General features: G+C 41.1%; 1 protein-coding gene across 13 annotated transcripts in view; it reads left to right on the forward strand.

Moving 5' to 3' along the window:
* The window catches only part of ZC3H14 (zinc finger CCCH-type containing 14), a 51,477-nt gene extending 31,216 nt beyond the window's left edge, over nt 1-20,261 (forward strand). The window contains exons 10-17 of one of the 13 annotated variants that reach the window (XM_019009868.4): nt 2,826-2,900; nt 8,018-8,177; nt 8,913-9,145; nt 13,319-13,439; nt 16,022-16,158; nt 16,466-16,554; nt 17,593-17,699; nt 18,513-20,261. In XM_019009868.4, coding sequence (XP_018865413.1) covers nt 2,826-2,900; nt 8,018-8,177; nt 8,913-9,145; nt 13,319-13,439; nt 16,022-16,158; nt 16,466-16,554; nt 17,593-17,699; nt 18,513-18,519 — 929 coding nt within the window. In that variant the 3' untranslated portion in view covers nt 18,520-20,261. Of the gene's footprint in view, nt 1-421; nt 1,207-2,825; nt 2,901-8,017; nt 8,178-8,912; nt 9,146-13,318; nt 13,440-16,021; nt 16,159-16,462; nt 16,555-17,592; nt 17,700-18,512 lie in introns of those variants that run through there. The other 12 variants (XM_019009866.4, XM_031001617.3, XM_031001616.3 and 9 more) reach the window with 12 other exon arrangements.
* Nucleotides 20,262-22,300: the final 2,039 nt, after the last annotated feature.

Below are 22,300 nucleotides of genomic sequence, written 5' to 3' on the forward strand. Positions count from 1 at the left end.
AGACAACAAAATGGGAGAGAATATTTAAGAAACACCTGTCTAATAATGGTCTAGTATTAAGCCAAGGCTGAGTTCTTATTTCCCCATCCTTAAGTTTACACGATACTATATTAGTGAAGTTGAATTCTGTCATTACCACATGTATCTTGAAAGAAGTTTGTGTGGATCACGGGTCCAGTTACTTTCTCCGCCCTTTCCCTCCAGAGGATTTGTCAATCTCAGTAATGTTATATACTAATTTCAAGGGGAAATACAACTCAAAACAAATAAGAAATCTGAAGCTTAAAAATGTTATGGTTTAGATGATGAAAAGGGAAAAGTACATTTAATTCATATCATATTTAGATGTAAAGCACTTAATGTTATATTGCTTAACTTATAAAGTAGCGCTTCAGTGCTCTCATCATATGAAGTAAATAATAGAAAATTCTTTGTGTGACACATGTCTGTTTTCAGCCAATCAGAAACCAGGATTATTTTGTATGTAATAATAGGGTTTACTGGAAGAGGAGCTATACAGATGGTACTTAGAGGATGTAGGGCCCTACATATTAGGGCTTCTTAGTTGTAGCGAAGAGCAATTGGTCTGGTATGTTTAGCTTTTTCACATTTAGTTTTGAGTTCTGACTCTAGAAATGTACAACCCCATCTTTTGAATTACAGGTTTTAAGATGTTATTTGCTCTTAATACGTCTTAAGGTAACAGCCTTGATCACTGCTTTTACTTTCGATGAAATAACTTAATGAGCTGTGAAGAAAAAATTATCAGATTTTAAGGGAGAGAATTTTATGAAAATGTCTTTGAGGTTCCTATCACCTTTATGAGAATGTCTTCAAAGTTTCCATCACCACCTCTACCAATTTTTCTTCCGCCGGAGCCAGTGGACTTAGGTTCCATAACAAGCTCCTCTTGTTCACTGAATGAGCTAGACAATATTGCCCACCTTTTAAGGAAAATATCAGCTGATATCAATGAAATTAAAGGAATGAAAGCAGCTATTTTGACAGTGGAAGCAAATCTTTTTGATCTAAATGTTAGAGTGTCCAAGAATGAAGCAAAAATTTCATCTTTGGAGGTTAAAATGAATGAATATTCAACAACATATGAATGCAACACACAGTTTGAAGATCAAGAAGAGGATACTGAATCACAGTCAAGAACTACTGATGTAAAAATAATCGGCTTCCTTAGAAATGTTGAGAAAGGTAAACTCTTAATATATGATATGTTCTAGGTACCCATCCTTTGATCTGTATCTTTCCATGTATGTTGACTGTAGCTCTGATGTGGAGGGAGCAAGTTACAGAGAACTTGAATTTTTCATGGACCTTTAATGACAAATTTGGATTCTGCTTGATTTAGCTTAGCAATCTAGAATTGATCAGAATTCCATCCTCTTTAATGGAGCTCTCTAAAACGATGTTTTGAAAAGACAGATGAACCTAGAGCGATGAAGCAAAACTTGAAATGTGGAAGTGTGGTCTTTCATGTGTCTTGTGAAATTATTTTAAAATGTCTCATTCTTTCATCATGTACTGTTGATGTGAAGGAGACCTGTTGCAGTATTTGGATGGAAAGAGCATTCTTCCTGTAACTTTTCACCTCAGTTTTCCAAGCTTCCCACAGGAATGCAACTTGACCTAAGTGTCATCTTCGTTACAGTTCCTCAGAATGTGTGTTTTTTTGTGGTAATAATTCTGGAAGGAATTCACTTTTTTGGGACGCACCAGTAAAATTTCATATAACTTATGTTTTAAAGGAAACTAACTGATACAATTTCAAATCGAGTATAGGTTTTAAAATTTAAAAACACCTTTTAATGAAATGTGGTGCTTGGTGGGAGATGGCCCGCTTAACATCCTTGCACTGAGTAAGCAAAGCCTGTCCTTGTGAAGCCACCTGTAATGGATATACCCAAAATCAGCATGTGGGCATCTTAGTAAGATTTCAGTATTTGCAACCCTATCAGTTACATCCCTTTGTACACTGTAGTGCAGTACCTTATAATGAGCAAGTGAGTGCCTGATGTCTGCTAAGCACTGTGGGGGCTACAGAAAAGTGTGACATTCTCCCCTCAAGGAGCTTAACATCAAATCGAGGATGGAAAAAAATCAGTTCTTTGTCCCTATTTTGTGCAGTCAGACTGCTGGGCATATTATTGTTAGGAATAGTGAACATAATAGGAATTAATGTTAGGAGCCTATTTTAGAAGAAATAAGTAGTTGAACATCTTTTCTTGTGGGAGAGGCAAAGAATTATTGTCATGCTTTGCTAACATAAGGTGTGGATTGTAGAGCTGAGTGTCTTATTGTTTTCTTTGCATGCATCGAAGCCCAGAGTTTGTCTTTTAGGAACTCTTGTTTAGATGATGAGAGTGTTTTGTTTTGCTATTTCGATTATCTTCAAAGGTCATGAGTGAGTCGTGATGGTAAGAGCTCAGGTGATGGAGGGAGGTGCTTGCCATGCTTATTGTGCATTTGGCTGTGATGCGAGCTGCTGGGCCACAAGGTGCCTTTTCCTGGATTTTCCACCCGTTTGCCACCTTTACTTTCCCCGCAGAATTCAAATTCAGGAAAACTGATGTCCTCACAGAGGGAGAACCAGGAGTGTTTTAAATTGGCATTTTTGGTTTAACCCTGAGTACAGCCTTTTTTGTCTTACAGGATATGTCTTTGGTCTATAAATACTATTAAATTGAATTGTTGAAGCTTTAAGTTAGTTTTAAGACTTCAAGTTAAGAACCCAGAAGGATTGATTTTTAGGAACCACATGCTGGTATTGTCTGTGTTGTAAGCTTAGTGAAGTTTTAAAATTTATATTCTAGGAACTCAACAGAGGCAATTATTATCCCGACTGCAGATCGACCCAGTAATGGCAGAAACTCTGCAGATGAGTCAAGGTTGGTAATGTTTCGAGTTGTACTGTAATCCAGCCATTTCAGTTGCCATTTCCATTTCTTACACCCCATTTAACGTATCTCGGATCTCTTAGATCCTGCCCTAAGATGCTATATTTAGATCTGTGAAAATATTTTAGGGCCAGGAGATAATATCTGCATTTCTTTCATGTTATATAGTGTTATAATTTTTTGCCTCATTGGAAAACTTTGTTCCTTTCACACCATTCCAAGTGTGTCCCTAGCACTGTCAGCTGTCACTCTCCTGCTGTCAGGAGTGACCTGCGTTTCTGATTTACCCTCCCACTCTACCCAGCTTTTGTCATTGCCATGAGTGGCTTTTGTATCCTGTTTTTCACCTGGTTAGCCTTATCCTCTTGTACTTCATTTTGGAGTCTTATCACCAGGGCCACACCTGGAACTTGTTGTTCTAGTGTTCTAGAGCCACTCTAGTTTGCCTGTCTCCTTTCCTCTCCCCACAGACACACATGCCAGGGGCTACTCCAGGACTGGAGCTGATGCCTTCATTTTTATTATCTCTGTCCTCAGTGCCCAGCCCCTGCCAGATGCATGTTCAGTGTCTTAAAAATGACTGCAGGATAAACACAGGCAACCATGAGAGACCCGGAATCATCTCAGTCCTTCTGTTTCCCCTAAGTCTGTCTTTTGTGGGAAGCTCTGGTCCCTAGACCCCTCTCAGTCAGGACTCCACAGTCAGTCACTCTGTTCCCCGACCCTCCCCCAGCTTTCCAGCTCAGAAAGTGTGCTTTTCCTCCCTAAGGGTCTGCCTCCACCAGAGGCCAGATCCCACCGGGTTGGTGAGCCACTGGCATGTCACCCACTCCTCCAACTTCATTCTCTGCCTCCTCTCTTCTCTCTGTAGAGGTGTTCAGACATTCTCTGCCCATGATTTTGCTCTCTCATCTCCCAGCAGTCGGTCCTGCTTCCTCCACAGGAGTATTTGAAAAGGTTGACAGCCGAGATCTGTGTGTGGGATCCACTTCATCAGCTCTTGTGCATGTTTTCTCTTCTGCCTCCTTCAGCTTTTCATTGTACCCATGGTGCACGCAGTTTGAAATAGCAAGTAGTTCTGTGAGGCTTATGAATGACTGCAGTCCTTAGCTCCTATCACATTTTTTATTCTAAGATCCCTTTGTTTCTGCATATTCTATTAATTTTCTAAAAACATACTGATTTTGTGTACACAATACTCTTTGTTATTTCTCTGTGGATCTGAAAGGTGGTTTTGACATTTTTCCCCTCCGTGCTTGGTCTTGTTTTCTCTAAGTGGTCTGTTTTGGCTGTCTTTTATGCTGGAGGTTCCCCTCTGATGTCTGGGGATCCTAGGTGGTCTTACATTTAAGAGTGGAGCACTCAGAAGGTCACTGGTATTCTGGGCTCATGAGTTGGGGCATGGGGCGCTTTGACTTTCTATTTGAAACTAGACCCTGTGGTGGAAAGTGATTTGTCCTGCCTGTCTGGTTTGTGGGCACCCTGATGTCACTGCCTTCAAGACTTTCCTCTCAGGCTGGTCAGCTTCTCCAAAACAAAGTTTTTCAAGTAATAGCCTGGTAGTCAGAGTTCTGCGAGCTTAAGTGGGGAAAGAAGGCTGGGGGAGGCACCTCACCATTAATTATTATGTAATGTTTATTTAACCCTCCCCCAACCATTGTCAGTCCAGTACTTCTTTCATCATGGCTGGTGTCTCTTGGTCCAGGGACTCTGTTCTTATCCTCTGAAGAGTCTAAAGCTCCACTTTCTCCAAGGGAGAATGCATGCAGTGGGTAAAGATTTATCAGGAAATCTAATTGCCTTTAAAAATTTTTAACAGTGTACCTTCAGGTGATTTTGTCGTAGCATCTTTCTGGCAGAGACCCTAATGCTTCATCCATAGGCCTCTCCGAAGATTATCTACAGGAAAGCACATCACCAGTCGTCCCAGGTGTCTTCAGTGTAGAGGTCGGGATTGGTGTGGCAAGCATCAAAACCAAGAAAACAGTGGCCAGGTGCGGTGGCTCACGCCCATAATCCCAGCACTTGGGGAAGCCAAGGCAGGCAGATCACTTCAGGTCAGGAGTTCCAGACCAGCCTGGCCAACATGGCGAAACCCAATCTCTACTAAAAAATACAAAAATTAGCCAGGCGTGGTGGTGCACATCTGTAATCCCAGCTACTAGGGAGGCTGAGGCAGGAGCCTTGCTTGAACCCAGGAGGCGGAGGTTGCAGTGAGCTGAGCTCGCACCACTGCACTCCAGCCTGGGTGACAGAGCAAGACTGTCTCAAACAAAGAAAACAGATACATGGAATTAGAGTTGAAGAAGAACTAACTGCTTCTTGGACACATCTAATACACCTCTTTTTTGCCTGTCATTTCTTCCATTTCTTCCTAAGGTCCCTTTTACTGCCAGTTCCTGAGCCTTTGGAGAATCTTGTGGTCTGAATTGGATTGCTTCATTATTGCCTTAGAATTCAGCTTTTATAGATCCCCTGAGTTCTTAATCATCTGTTTTCCACTTTGAAAATTTCTTTTTACACTTATTTTCTTTGTGAGTTCATGCTTTCAAAACAAAAACAAAACCCTTATTGACATTTCTGTGGGCTTTCAGGAGGGAACAAAAAGTAAATGCATGGGGTCAGCCTGTGGTCTCTACTCAGAAGATGTTACTTACTCCCCCGTCTGTCTGGTCTCCATGTGACCTGGGCTGCTAACATTCCGCTTGCAGAGAGGTGTGCGGGAGGGACCGGTGCACGCTTTCCTCAGCCCTGGAGCATGTTACACTTGGGTTCCCATACTTTTCCAAGCTTTGACCTTTTGGCTTCCAGTTCACTCTGTCTTTGTTCTTCTCATTCCCTTTCATTCTCATGTGTCAGCTCATCTCCTCCATTCCTCCTCGAAAGGTTAGCTTTGCTCTCTCCCACCTTCAGCATTATTTTCATCTCTTCTGTGTTCACCCAACCTATGAACTGGTAGAACTCCGTCTCAGAAAGTGCAGAGTGGTGGGAAGGAGTGAAGCAGCCCTTGGGCCACTGTTGGGACCCACCTTTGATAGTTGTGAGACCTCGGTGAATCATTTAATAACTTGGAGCTGCAAACAGTCATCTGTAACATGGGAGGAAACCGACTTTGTAGGCTTTGAGTGAGGATTCAATGAGAGACGGCCGCCCTGAATATGTTAAACATTTCTGTCACCTTCGGTTTTGACTCAGCATCTTATTTCTGTCCCCCCACCTACGGGTCAAATCTGAATTTTCTACTTCCTCTTAAACATGGGAGAGTCCCACAAAGACTTTAAATCTAACATTGAAATGTATCTTTGCCCCTTTTAACTTTGCTCTTTTTCTTTGCTAAGTTTCTCATCCCAGCTTTCTCTTCCGCCTGTCTCCCTTTACCATCTGTATTGCCCTTGCTGGGGAAGGCGGGCACGCCCCTTCCCAGGATGGAGCGTGTCTTCTCTTCCTGTCAGGTGTGTGAGACCAGGACAGACAGCAGAGAATCTTTTCATTCAGAGCCTCACCCTCTGTCCCGGGCAACAGCAGGTCGAGAACTCTGGTTCTTTCTTAACACTGTTTTTCTAAAAACCAATTTGATCAGGCCACTTCCTTCCTTAGGAACCTCTCTTGATTTCTTTTCTCTTTTTTTTTTTTTTTTTTTGGTTTGAGATGGAGTCTCCCTCTGTCACTCGTGCCGGAGTGCAGTGGCACAATCCTGCTCATTGCAGCCTTGACCTCCTGGGCCCAAGCACTTCTCCCACCTCAGCCTCCCAAGTAGCTGGGACTACGGGCATGTGCTCCCACGCCTGGCTAATTTTATTTATTTATTTATTTTCTGGTTGATGGGAGGTCTCACTATGTTGCCTAGGCTGGTCTCAAACTCCTGGGCTTATGGAATCCTTGTGCCTTGGCCTCCCAGAATGCTGGGATTACAGACATGAACCGCCACACCAGGCCACTTGATTTCTTACTACTTATAGACCAGAATCCAGAGTCACTGAGACATAGAAGTACCTTTATTATATGTGTCAGCCTTCCTTGGTATGTACCGCTGAGCCCGCCACACACACCCTTCCAGCCATTCCACCTTCTAACCTTTCTCAGATGCCTTCGGCCTTGTGAAAGCCCCTTTCCTTCTACGTGCGTTTTCCTCTGCCTGAAGTGCTGTGTTTGTTTCTCCGAGTCTCTCTCCTTGTTTATTCCTGCTTATTCCTTTACTGCCGACTTCAGATGTTCCTCCTTGCTAAGCTTTTCATTGGTTCTTGGCTGGAGTGGGCTGTTCTGTATTTTCAGCACCTTGTTCACATCCCTTTTGGGTCATGCTATTCTGAAATTGTATATGTGTCTGCTTTTCTTTTTTTCTTTGTGTATCTAGCTCAGTTCTCTTAGTTGTTCAGTAAATACTCAGTGAATGAACATAAATGAATATCCTGTAAATTTTGGTCTCTAAGCTTTAAAAGAAGTGTATTAACTTTAGTCCGTTGATGGCGTATTGATAGGTCAGCCATTCTGGGTTGTAGGTCTTGGCATATTTTATAAAATAGTAGATGATGTGAGCTTATGGTTATTTGCATTAAAGGCCAGTGTTTTTCTTGATACATATGTTTAAGTGTCCATTCACCTTTCAGTTACCTTTTAAAGTAGTCCTCGGTTTATAACCAACTGGAAATTATACCACTTGAATTCTTTTTATCAGGACATGATTCTAAGTGGTACTGTGCAAAGTGAACAAACCAGATTTTGGAAAAGTGGTTCAGCAGTCTGTGTATTCTAATTATAGGGAGCATTAGGACTCAAATTCTCCAGGTTTTTAGAAAAGATTTTTGTACTTTAAGGGTATATTGTTAATATCTGTTGAGATGCCTCACCTGAGAACCTTTCTCTGCTGTGGATAGGGAGTGTTAATCAGAATCACTTGTGCCGTGCCCTACGCGAAAAGGACTCCTTGAGTTCTTTGAAAACATGTTTGGAATAGAATTATAGCCCTGTTTTCCTGAGTGGAACCAGTTGTGATTTTCCTTTGAAATAATTTGAATATATAAAAGATTGACATTCTTCTCACATGTATAATGTTGGGAATGTAAGGTATATTCAAAAGTAAACATTTGTGGCCAATTTTTTTGGCTCAGATTACTATGACATGGAATCCATGGTCCATGCAGACACAAGATCATTTATTCTGAAGAAGCCAAAGCTGTCTGAGGAAATAGTAGTGGCACCAAACCAAGAGTCGGGGATGAAGACTGCAGATTCCCTTCGGGTACTTTCAGGACACCTTATGCAGACACGGTAGATGGTTTCTTTTTCTTGTGTAGTTAATTTGTGTGATTAGATAGTAAAGGTTAACCATTCATTTGCAGCTTCCCTCCTCCCCACCCTAACCCCTAGCGTAGAGTGCTTTCATTGATTCAGTAGCTAGCCCATGAATAGTTAGCCAAATTCAGTTTTCAAGAATTCCAGTTCATCTTTCTTGGTCAGAAATCCATTAACCTACAAATTACAACTCAGTGTATGATTTAACTCTATTAAAGATTCTTTTCTTTATGCAAATTCAGGACATGCAAGTTTAAAAGCCAGCTGACCATAATCAACTCTAAAGAGAGTTGGCAGATCAGGTTTGGGTGATTTTTCCCTTAGAAAATTGACTGTTTCTATAAAAGAAGAAACATACAGATAATTAGCATAAATGCTGCTGGCCCTTGTGTTCTGAGCATTGATGCTAATTTTTTGGTTTGTTTCCATGTTGACCCCGTGAAGATCGAATGGGTGATGGGGTCAGGCTTGAGGGGAGATTGTCCTTAGTAAGTACAGGCTGGAGGGTCACTGGTGATGCCGCTGTGACTGTTCATGGCCGTCGTGTGTTAGAGAGCCCACCAGTGCTGCACCGGGAAGCCCTACCTAGTCTTTTTTACTGAACCAAACGCAAAGCCAAGGGAGTGATAGTTCTGCTGAAGAGCACTTTAGGGGGCTCAGCGTTTTGTGTTTGTTTCCCTAATTCTATGGTATTTTTTATCTGTCTGGCAGAGATCTTGTACAACCAGATAAACCTGCAAGTCCCAAGTTTATAGTGACGCTGGATGGTGTCCCCAGCCCCCCAGGATACATGTCAGATCAAGAGGAGGACATGTGCTTTGAAGGAATGAAACCCGTAAACCAAACTGCAGCCTCAAACAAGGGACTCAGAGGTCTCCTCCACCCACAGCAGTTGCACTTGCTGAGCAGGCAGCTTGAGGACCCAAATGGTAGCTTTTCTAACGGTGTGTTGAGAGCTCAGATTTTCAGGGTGCTGTCATTGTGAAGGGAATCTTTGACTTGTTTCTCTACCTTGAATGAATATTGGTTAAAGGCCTTGCTTTTATTTATATTCAGTAATGGCCTTTTTTCTTCTTTCAGACAAACCCACCAAGTACATTTCAGACTCTTTTTCCTGTGTCTTTTTCATAGGTGGGCTGTTACTCCAGTTTGAAAACTGGAGTTCAGCCATGGAACCTGAGAGACCTCTTCCGCTTATGCTGGCTAAAGGATGAACCACCATTCTTGTTGCCTTCTTTACCTTTGTATTTTCTTCAGAAACTGTACTGCCACTTTGCCCTTTTATCAGCAATAGTCTCTTGCAATTAACTTGAGAGAAAAATTTAGATTTGATGCTATTTCTACCTCAGTGAAATTTCTTTGAAAGGAGTTTCTCACCTAATCTATCAAGATCTTGGAACTGTTTAAATTAATGTTGAAGAGTAATATTTAGCAGAACTCAGATGAACTCACTTCAGATAGCGCCATCGTTTTTGGCAGGTGACAGTTTCTTATCACCGTTTCTTTCACTGGGTATCAGTGGTAGCTGCAACGCCACTGATCATTTCCATTCATGATAGAGAATGGTAATTATGTTCCTTATATCTTCTAAAATATTTAGAAGCACCTCTTCATTGGCAGGAGGGATAATTACTCAATCTTAAAAGCGTACAGATTCAAAGGAAAAACAGTAATGGATTTTGAAACATTTCCTTGAGTAATCCTCTTCTTGGAAGAGATATGAAAATGTATTGAATACCTTTCTCGATCATTAAAAATAGAATAGACTTTAGAGGGAAATCATATGTTAGTGGAGCGATAACACTTAGCTTTATTTTAATTGGTTGCGTTTCCTGCTGTGAATCAATGACGTAGTGTCGTGGTTTTGATTAGTAGAGGGAGTTGAAAATCTGATCCTATCAACAGGAAGAAAAACTTAAAAAATAGTAAAAGCTGCAGTAGGCAGTCCCGATTTATTGACTCTGTATGTTTTGTCTAAAGAGAAGACTCCAGTGTTTTCACTACTCTTGATTTTCAATTTGGTACCTTAATTTTTTGGTCTATTAGGATCTGGTTTCATTTAAATGTAGATGTCCATATGAGGCTTTATGGGGTATACATGTAGCAGCAGTGACACCATAAATAATATGTTAGTAAAAATTCTTGCCAGTGCTGTGGCCATTGTGCTGACAGCCGTGATGAGTGGTGAGCCTCCTTTCCCATTGCTTTGACTGGGGACTCAGTGTTTCCCTGCTGCTCAAGGATGAAGCTTTGTAAGATTAGCATAGGGGTGTGGCTGGAGAGACTCCTGCAGAACAGTTCTCAGGAGTCTCTAGTCTCTGCACCACTTCCCGTGTGAGCAGGGAGTTTGAAACTGCAATTGCTTCTGGTTGGTTTTATGTTGGGTTGTTTCAAGGATGCTACCAACAGCAACATCTGTTTTAACCTGCTGTCTTTTCACTCACTGTCATATGGCAGCACAGATTTTATAGCTTGCTTTCTTTGTTTTTTTTTTGAGATGGAGTCTCTCTGTCCCCCAGGCTGGAGTGCAATGGAGCCATCTCAGCTCACTGCAACCTCTGCCTTCCAGGTTGAAGCCATTCTTCTGCCTCAGTCTCCCAAGTAGCTGGGATTACAGGCATGCACCATCACACCTGGCTAATTTTGTAGTTTAAGTAGAGACGGGGTTTTACCATGTTGGTCAGGCTAATCTCCAACTCCTGACCTCAAGTGATCCACCAACCTCGGCCTCCCAAAGTTCTGGGATTACAGGCGTGAGCCACCGCGCCTGGCCTATAGCTTTCAATAAAAGGTGAATTTGCCTCTTAAGATTTGAACAGAAAGTTTTAATAGTTCACAAAGTCGGTGTCAGCCAGTGAAGACTAGGGGCATGACCTTCGTATGACTTAATGTTTTTAAAAGAAAGATAAAGTTTCTTTGTAAGGTATTATTGTAATAATCACGTTTCTTTGTAAAGTATTATATTGTTCCTGAGTATCTAGCTACTTTGCTTTCCAGCTAGGCTTCTCTTGGGTATTCTCTTAATCTTTTATTTGTACTGGGTTCTTGTGTATATATTATAGTCTGCTGTGTGTAATTTATTATAGGAAAAGGGTAAGACACATTTACTCTGCAGGGATGACACAAAAAACCTGTAAAAATTAGAGAAACTTCCAGTCATCTCACATTTTCTTTGGAACCGATTATTCTTGTATCTTAGAACTAAAATGACTTGTACTGTTTTGTTTTTAGACAGGGTCTCACTCCTGTTGCCCAGGCTGGAGTGCATTGGCACAGTCATGGCTCACTGCAGCCTCCACCTCCCAGGCTCAAGTGATTCTCCCACCGCAGCCTCTTGAGTAGTTGGTTACTACAGGTGCACACCACCATGCCTGGCTAATTTTTTGTATTTTTTGTAGAGATGGGGTTTCACCATGTTGCCCAGGCTGGTCTGAAACTACTGAGCTCAAGTGATCTGCCTGCCTTGGCCTCCCAAAGTGCTGGGTTACAGGCATGAGCCACCACATCCTATTTAAAGCTTAAATAGGACTTTTACTATTTTTAAAGTACCATAGAAAACTGTTTGTATCAGGCATAGTCATAATTGCTCTTTGATGCTGCTCCTATCTGGGCTGCATGACTGCATTTGTGTGCCTTGTTCTCCTGTAGTGAGGACAGAATGTGGGTCACTGGAACAGTAAGTACTCATAGAACTAGCTGCTGCTGCTATTACGACTGGTTGCCTGTTTTGCATTTTTTCTGTTTAATCGTCAGACTCTAAGGAAGACATTATTTTCTCTTTGTATAGATGAGGAAACAGAATTCCGAAAAGTTAGCTAACATTTGCAGAGTGTCTGGCTGAGCAACTAAGTGGCAGAGTCAGATTTTAACCGACCTCTGGCAAGAGGACTAGAGGAATATAGTTGAAGTGATACTTGTTTTCATGAACATGAATGTGAACCATAATACATAATACCCATGATGCTATTTTGTGGGGAGTTTAAGGTGTCTCAGTCCAGAAATTAGCAGCTGATTATTGCCTGTAGCTGTAATTTTACTTATTCAGTGTTATTTGAATAAATTGCCAGCATTACAATTTCGATGAAGGCAGATTTTTGGCTTACTGAAACAGGATAAAAATCTGGCAACAGGGGTCCCACTGTGCCCTGTCATAGTAATCGAAGCTGTGATTGGATGTGGCACAGGGAGTGGAGTGGATGGGTGTGCACTTGCTTTCCAGGTTGCTGCTCCCTGTCTGTCCCTTATTGCATTTATCATCTTCAGCCCAGTCAGTCTTGCTATGTTAGGGGAACTGCCCAGTCTCTGTAAGTGATGGCATTTGTGACCCCATTGTAGGTAAAAATGTTTTCCCCTTTTTAGACATTGCTGGCTGAGCGCGGTGGCTCATGCCTATAATCCCAGCACTTTGGGAGGCCGAGGTGGGTGGATCGCTTAAGTCCTGGAGTTCAAGACCAGCCTGGGCAACGTGGGGAAACCCCGTAGCCAGGCGTGGTGGCATGTGCTACTTGGTAGGGGCTGAGGTGGGAGGATCACTTGAGCCTGGGAGGCAGAGGTTGCAGTGAGCCGAGATTACGCCACTGGCACACCACTGTACTCCATCCTGGGTGACAGAGCAGGACCCTGTCGTAAAAAAAAAAAAAAAAGTAAAAGACATTGCTGAGTTTCGCACCTGGACTTACAGCTCAGCAGGTGGGAATCCTTTTGTATTTGGGCCACTCATCATCTTGCTGGCGTGTGAGGAGTCACATCTCCTTATCACTTTACCTGTTTTCAGTTTTTATTTAATTTTATTAGTTCCCCACTTGACGTCCTTCTCTATTTTTAGTTCAGCTATCAATTAGTATTGAGAATTAGAATTTTTGGTGAAAAATTTGGCCGTAGTTGCAGAGTCACTGTCCTCTTTCCTTTTCACAGTGAGAACTGTTGTCTTCTTCCTGGCAACCTTTTATAGGATTCTGTGGCCAGTGTTAATCCCATAATTTGAGCTCACTTATTTTATATGACTGTACATTTAACAGAAGATTCTAAGACTGGGGTTTGAGGGAAATATGTTAAAGGTGCTGTGTACTGAATTGATCATAATGAATGAAATACTTTTATTTCCTTTCCCTTTGTAGCTGAGATGAGTGAACTGAGTGTGGCACAGAAACCAGAAAAACTTTTGGAGCGCTGCAAGTACTGGCCTGCTTGTAAAAACGGGGATGAGTGTGCCTACCATCACCCCATCTCACCCTGCAAGTGAGTACCATCCCCCCATCTCACCCTGCAAGTACCATCCCCCATCTCACCTGGCAAGTACCATCCCCCCATCTCACCCGGCAAGTACCATCCCCCACATCTCAACCCACAAGTGAGTACCATCCCCCATCTCACCCTGCAAGTACCATCTCCCCATCTCACCCTGTAACTACCATCCCATCTCACCCTGCAAGTGAGTACCATCCCTGCATCTCACCCTGCAAGTACCATCTCATCTCACCCTGCAAGTACCACCCCCTCATCTCACCCTGCAAGTATCATCCCCCATCTCGCCCTGTAAGTGCGAGTACCATCCCCCATCTTACCCTGCAAGTACCATCACCCACTTCACCCTGCAAGTACCATCCCCCACCTCAGCCTGCAAGTACCATCCCCCATCTCACCCTGCAAGTACCATCCCCCACCTCAGCCTGCAAGTACCATCCCCCATCTCACCCTGCAAGTGAGTACCACCCCCATCTCACTCTGCAAGTGAGTACCATCCCCATCTCACCCTGCAAGTATCATCCCCCACCTCACCCTGCAAGTACCATCCCCCATCTCACCCTGCAAGTGAGTGCCATCCCCCATCTCACCCTGCAAGTACCATCCCCCATCTCACCCTACAAGTACCATCCCCCATCTCACCTTGCAAGTACCATCCCCTATCTCACCCTGCAAGTACCATCCCCCATCTCACCCTGCAAGTATCATCTCACCCTGCAAGTACCATCCCCCATCTCATCCTGCAAGTACCATCCCCCATCTCACCCTGCAAGTGAATACCATCCCCATCTCACCCTGCAAGTACCATCCCCCATCTCACCCTGCAAGTATCATCTCACCCTGCAAGTGAGTACCATCCCCCATCTCACCCTGCAAGTACCATCCCCCATCTCACCCTGCAAGTACCATCCCCCATCTCACCCTGCAAGTATCATCTCACCCTGCAAATGAGTACCATCCCCCATCTCATCCTGCAAGTACCATCCCCCATCACCCTGCAAGTACCATCCCCCATCTCACCCTGCAAGTATCATCTCACCCTGCAAGTGAATACCATCCCCCATCTCATCCTGCAAGTACCATCCCCCATCTCACCCTGCAAGTATCATCTCACCCTGCAAGTGAGTACCATCCCCCATCTCATCCTGCAAGTACCATCCCCCATCTCACCCTGCAAGTGAATACCATCCCCATCTCACCCTGCAAGTGAATACCATCCCCCATCTCACCCTGCAAGTGAATACCATCCCCATCTCACCCTGCAAGTATCATCCCCATCTCACCCTGCAAGTACCATCCCCATCTCATCCTGCAAGTGAATACCATCCCCCATCTCACCCTGCAAGTGAGTACCATCCCCCATCTCACCCTGCAAGTGAGTACCATCCCCCATCTCACCCTGCAAGTGAGTACCATCCCCATCTCATCCTGCAAGTGAATACCATCCCCCATCTCACCCTGCAAGTGAGTACCATCCCCCATCTCACCCTGCAAGTGAGTACCATCCCCCATCTCACCCTGCAAGTGAGTACCATCCCCATCTCATCCTGCAAGTGAATACCATCCCCCATCTCACCCTGCAAGTGAGTACCATCCCCCATCTCACCCTGCAAGTGAATACCATCCCCCATCTCATCCTGCAAGTGAATACCATCCCCATCTCACCCTGCAAGTCATAGCCAGCTGATTTTGGCTTTCAGTGTAGCGTCTGTATCTTACACCTTATTTTGTTTTTCTTTTCTGTGGACAAGTTTTTAGTTTTATAACTAAATGGAGTGACAATTACCATGGCCCTCTGCAGAGCAGCATATTTCTTGTTCATGTATGTTTGTTGAGAGGCAAGGGTTGGGGGGGCTTTGTTTGTGCCTCGGACCTGTGAGATACTGAAATACCTGGGGTTCCTTAAGAATTCTGTACGTTTAAGCAGATGGGTATATGGTAACTGCCCCAGTTTGTATGCATTTTGGCCACACGCAGTATACACAGATTTTGAGGAGTTGAGGGAAAAGTTAGTTATGGGTAATGAAAATATTTTGGACTTGGGTTAAATTTTTCCTTACAAGCTGGCTGGCTCAATGTAATGAGCTTTGTGAGATGGCTTTTTGGGGCCTTTTTTTTTTTTTTGCCGGGGGTAGGTCCTACGGATGGAATCTTCATTTTTAATTCTTTTAAGGAAATGATGTGGGAATAATACAGCTGTACATATAAGGAGAGTATGGGATGAGTCTTTTTGTATCACAAAGCCTTGCATAGAGGATGTGTTTTATTGTATTAATGAGTTCACTGCATAAAATATATACCTTTTTTATTAAGTGGTGTGATTTTTATCACAAAAGCTTGTCTTTCTTGGTGGCTTGGCTTGAGTTGAAAGCCTGTGTTTGTGTTATCCCAAGCTTTGGAATAAATGATTGTGTCCTATTTTGATATATGGTCTTATTTTAAAATATTCTTTTTGTTGCTGTTTTTTTTGCATTTCTCAAAACAAGTAGTGACGGGGAGTGTAAAGAGCCCTTATACAAAAAACTAATAATGCATTGAGAAGATTGAATATGAAATATGCTTTTTTTGTTTTGTAGAGCCTTCCCCAATTGTAAATTTGCTGAAAAATGTTTGTTTGTTCACCCAAATTGTAAATATGATGCAAAGTGTACTAAACCAGATTGTCCCTTCACTCATGTGAGTAGAAGAATTCCAGTACTGTCTCCAAAACCAGGTGAGTGACTGTGCTACTACATTTGGGTAGAAAATATAAAATGGCATTTTGTGACTGTAAATGGAATTGAACAAACAAAAGATGGTTTCAGAAATAATTTTGGCAGGATCAGTTAATCCAGCCAGTCTTTAAAGAGCAAGTGTGCCTATCTGTAGTATTCGGAAGTATTTTGACTAGTGAATATATAAACCTTACCATTCTAACTTAAAAATGGTTTTCACTTTCAAAAAAAACATCAGTAGACTGCATTAAAAATGGGTTTTCCAAACAGACTGGAGATCAGTCCTGGTTTTTATTTTGTTAGCAGTTGCACCACCAGCACCACCTTCCAGTAGTCAGCTCTGCCGTTACTTCCCTGCTTGTAAGAAGATGGAATGTCCCTTCTATCATCCAAAAGTAAGAACTTCTGTTTTCTCAAAAATTTAGTGACAACATCTCAATTTCCTCATTTAACTTCTTGTCAGAGTTACTACATTGGTGCAAAAGTAATTGCGATTTTTGCCAGTAAAACTATTAAGTTGTTCCTTGTCACTGAACCTCCATCTGGCCCCTTAGGCCAAGTGGTCTGAAACTGCTCAGTGTTAGTATCCCAAGCACTCAGTGGGGAGAAGCATATCTTTGCTAGTCACATTTTCCATTATTCCCTGCATTTAAGTATATGGATGGGTTTTAGCGGGGACTGGGGGCAGTTTGAACCTAATGTCAGAACTGGGATGAAGAAATCCAGTAGGTACTGCTTAAAACCATCCAAACTTGTACTGATGATGGTTGATGAATCTCCAGATGTTTAGTTGGTCAAAATGAATTATCTCCTTCTTGCCCCGGTAGCTTGAGGACCATATGAAGGCCTTCACTTGCCCCCATCTGTAACTGGGCGTAGATGAGGGTACTCAGTGAAGAGTGTAAGGGATAATTAGAAGTTTTTGTGGTATGCTAAACTACCTTTTGAAATTGTACTTGTGATTCTTTGACTAGAATTTTGTGTCTCAAGGTTAAGTCCATTTTTCAAGGCTTCACTAGTATTAAAATGGTCCTTATAGATGGAATCTCTTACTCTGTTAATGGTTAGGGTGGGCTGGTTATTGTCTCCTAAGTTGTACGTTGGCCAGGTGAGGTGGGTCAGGCCTGCTATCCTAGTACTTTGGGAGGTAGAGGCAGAAGTGGAAGGATCGTTTGAGCCCGGGAGTTTGAAACCAGCCTAGGCAACATTTAAGAGACCCCATCTCTTAAAAAAAACAAAAACAAACAAAAAAAAAAAACCAGGCTTGGTAGCACACGCCTGTAGTCCCAGCTACTCGGGAGACTGAGGCGAGAGGTCATGCCACTTTACTCCAGCCTGGGTGACAGAGTGAGACCCTGTCTCAAATAATAAAATAATGTGTTTACTTATATTAGCCTTGTGGATATTGTTGAAGCTCTGTTATCTCTGTTCAGCATTGTAGGTTTAACACTCAGTGTACAAGACCGGACTGCACATTCTACCATCCCACCATTAATGTCCCACCACGACATGCCTTGAAATGGATTCGACCTCAAACCAGGTAAACATTCAAATTCGTTTTTCTAATGTCAGTTCAAATTCTTTTTTCTAATTTGCAGTTTCTTAATTTATAAGCACACAAAATTGGAAACTAGACTGTTACTTTGAATTTTTTTCTTTGCTGTTTAATTATACAAGGCTCGTTTGGCAAAATAATTTACTACATGGGCTAAATTTTACATTATCCAGTGGTTACTTTTTTAACCTAGATTATCTTGCTCTGTTGCCCAGGTTGGAGTGCAGTCACACTATCATAGCTCACTGCAGCCTCAAACCCCTGGGTTCAATCCATCCTCCCACCTCAGCCTCCCACTTGTAGCTGAGACTACAAGTGTGTGCCACTATACCTGGCTAATTTTTTTAAGTAGAGATGGGGTCTTGAACTCCTGAGCTGAAGCGATATCCTTCCACCGTGGCCTCCCAAAGTACCAGGATTACAGGCATGAGCCACCACACCCAGCCAGATTTTAACTTCTCATTATATACTACGCAAACATATACTAAGGCCAGCAGGAGTATATATACGTGTACTGTACTTGAATTTCACATCCATTTTCTTTGACATTAGCAACTGGGAAGTACTGAAAGGAAGTTTCAAAATATTTTAGTGTGGCCAAAAAATGTAATTACATATGGTATTATATCTTTTATCTACGTGACATAATTGAATTATTTTTAAAAATCTGCCATTTATATTGTAATCTTATGACCAAATATTTATTGCTTAAAACTAGTCAACTTTTTAAACTGAGATATATGGTATATATGGATACAAAGCAGATAATTAAAACAATTTTTGGTTCTGTTCATTCAGCGAATAGCACCCAGCCCTGCCTGGCAGAAGATCATGCAGTTTGGAAGTTTTCATGTACTGATGAAAGATACTCTACAGAACTTGTCAAATCTTTGAAACTTGGAATATATTGCTTTCATAATATGAAGTTTTATTGCCTATCTATCTGAAGTGTCTAATTTTTCAAGTTTGTAAGTTTATTACGTGGTTTTAACATTGGGTGTTTTTGTTTTGTTTTTACTATGAAAAGACAGCTTAAGGAAGAGCTAAATTCTGTTAAAATATTTGGGGCATGTTTGTGCACTGCTGTTGTGAGGATCAGCATATGAAATTGACATCATGGTTAGTCATGGTACTGCAGCTTAGGGGGCTACACGGTTGCTGTGTGAGTGGAGAGATGCAGTGAGGCAGTTGTCATTATTCTAAAAATTGTACTACTTTCACTTTTCCCAAAGATTATATAATGTTCATAATCCACCATGAAAACAGCATTGGCCAAAGGTACTGAGGCTGCTTAAAATATTCAATTCTGCTTTTTAATTTTTAAATTAATTTAGTTTGAAAAGCATGATTATACAGGCCTCTCAGGCTGAGTGCTACTTTGGTAAAGTTCCCAGTTTTCCTGCCTTCTGTGACAGGATGAATGAGGTGGGTATGGACGGTGGAGGCAGCTGGAATGGCAAGTGCAGAAAATAGGAACAGTTCTATACAGTGCTCTCATTTACTAATAACATAATGCCTTCTAAATAATTTTTTTGGGAAACTACATTATCACAAAATTATACAAATTTTTTTACAAGTATTTACATACTGTATCTGAAAACAGACTTTAAAGTCACAAGATTATAAATGTACATATATATTCTCACATTCTGAAAAATAACATTCTCAGAATCCACAGAAAATATACTTAGTTACTGCTGAAGATAATTTTTGAAATGTAAAAATTAGACTTAAATAGTATATTTTAAATGACAGAACTATAATTACAGAGATCAGATAGGTAAACTGCAAGATAGATAGGATGAAACTTTTGGCCTACTGTATTACTTACAGAGTTTTTTTTGTGTGTGGTTTTTAAAACTGTTAAGGCAAGAAGTGTCAAATGCTTTAGAGTTAAATAACAGATCACTGATTTCAAAGACTTGGTGTATAGTGTTAAAAATTAAAGCTTAAAAGGTGGTTAGAAAAGTGGATTAATGCAAAAGGGGTAATAAAGACTGCAACATTCTCAGGACCAAATTAAACTGCTAAAAAAAAAAAAAAGTTCATTGACTTGCTTAGTCGTATACCCAAATGATGATAAACCTACATGTGCAAAGGCTCACGTTTAAGATTGTCAAGCCAGCAGTCTACTGTTGTGTTGCCATTGCTTTTCCATTGGGAGAAGAAAGAATTAACCAGTCATTAAACCATTTGGTAAGTTGCACTTTGCTGTGCTGATCCCACAGGAAAGGCTTGAAACACGAGAAGCAGCAAAGACAGAGCACACAAGTACATAAGGCTATTGTCTTCGGCTTGGGTGAAATGACAGTTCCTCTTCATTCTAAAGGTTTACTCCATTGAATTTAAGGCATTTGTTCATTCCAGTGTTGAGATGCTTTGCATCTCTGCAGAAGAAATTTATTTTAAATTGTTTAAATATCTGGAAATACTTTTAGCTATCATTGATAGTTTTGTTCTGTTTCACTATAAATTATAGAACAAATGGGAAACAAGGGTTTAATTTAGTTCAGCCATTTTACAAGGAAATAAAATACTAAAATCTGATTGTTTTTTGCTATTTAATAGACACTGCCCAGACACATATTTAAGAGTTTAATCTTTCAGTTGCTATGGCTTATGAACAAGCTAAGGTTGACCATAAAACATTTGTTGGATGACGTGGTTTAAAATGATCACCACAAAAAGGGACCACAAAAAAAGGAAGGAAATGAGCATGGTTGGCGATTGGAAGCAAGGGTACCAGAGGGCACAGTGTGCTTTGGCATGCATTTTATACATAAAATGAATGGAACAAAAGGTGCCAGAAGTCCCAGGTTACACAATCAGGAGCTTAGATACTGCACACAAAAATAATTCTCTGGGTTAAAAAAGTAAACATAGGGCAGATTCTATATGGCCTATCATGTTTCTTCACCTTCCCCTCGTTGCTGGCTGATACAGCGAGGTGGTCAGCTGATGACTACTTAGTCAATATGACCTTTAGTGGTGAAACTGACAGCAGCAGTGATTAAGGCTGACTTAATCAGGTTGGCCACTTTGAAGGACAGAAATGCAGTGGAAACAGTTTTATTCTATGTAGTTTACATGCTTAAGGTTACAGAGTTTCTACCTGCACTGTAATGGAAATATAATTTCTCTGTAGCCAAAAGCTGGCAAACTTGACCCAGAGGGAAAATTTAAAACTGCAGCAGGCTCAAATGTAGAGTATTTTTCTTTTTCTGGGCAGGTTGTTGAGGGATTTTTTTTTCCCCCTTCAATTTACTGACTGACTGTAAATACATGAGTAGAAACTTAATAGTCATGTATTTCAAAATTTGGCTTAATTTAGGAGAATCCACTGATGAACAAGTACCAACTTACGTTTCAAGCTTCTTAGCCCCATAATCAGTCCTTCAGCCACAGCTATTTAGAGCTCTAAAACTACCAGGTTCAATCACTGGTTATGCTTTCTGTGATGTAATTTAGTCATTTCTATTTTTAGTATTAACCAAGTATTAGACACAGAAAATAGGTATTAAGAATCTTCATATATCCTGTCAGACCAAATGGGATTCCAGGAACCTAAAGCGATCTATTATGCTATAAAGATAATTAACACATTAAAAACTCATGGGGTCAATACAGCATCTTAAACCTCACACTTAGAAAAATATATTTTTAAATAGCAGTCTACATAATTTTCAATCTTCAGGAAACTACAGATAGGCTAGACAGCGAATTCCTGAATGATGAGTAGTGATCTTTGGCAGCATTTAAAGTGAAAAGAAATAAGGATCTAAGAATTCAGCCCTAATCCACTAAAAAAAGGAATTCTGACTGACAAGTTTTCACAAATGGAGTTGGGCTCATTCATTTTGGAAATAAACCTATGGAGTGGCACACATCTAAACAAATTTTCCCAATAGAAAAAAGGCTATAAAAATTTTATTCCAAGAGTGATTAAATTGTATAATGTTGTGTATGTGAATTTAACACTTTTGTTTACATGTTAAACAAATGTGTATATATTAGACTACATTAAATATGCAATTCTTTCTTCCAGTTAAATACTGTTGCTCCCTAAAACCCTTACATTGTACACCATTGGGAATGATTGTTTATCATACTACTTTTCCATTCGTGAGGCTACAGTTATGTTTTAAATGTGCGATTACAGAGATGGCATCTGAACATAAACTGATGGCTCGAAAATGAAAATGGAAATGTAGCAGCCACATACTGCTAACTTTGGATCTGTTCCTGAATTCAAAACTACTAGGAGAAAAGTGTCCTTTATAAAAAAGGACCTTATTAATGCCTAAAAAACATCATATTCTCTAGGAAAGCTTGTGTCTGTTTCCTTAGGGAAAATGTTTGCCTTTTAAAAACTGCAATCCTTTAGGATGATCATGACTTTCCCTTTCCTTATGGAAATGCAAGAATAAAATATTTCATTAAACAATGAACCTTGAAAATAAAATATAAACATTAAGAAACCATTTTGCTAAAAAGATAATGAAAATTATCCAAATTGGTTTTTGAGTTCTTCTGTAAAGAGTGCTCTACCCTAAATTTTCCCAGCAGGTCTGCCGAAATCGCACACT

Source organism: Gorilla gorilla, chromosome 15 (genome assembly GCF_029281585.2).
Source record: "Gorilla gorilla gorilla isolate KB3781 chromosome 15, NHGRI_mGorGor1-v2.1_pri, whole genome shotgun sequence".
Taxonomy (NCBI): Eukaryota; Metazoa; Chordata; class Mammalia; order Primates; family Hominidae; genus Gorilla; species Gorilla gorilla.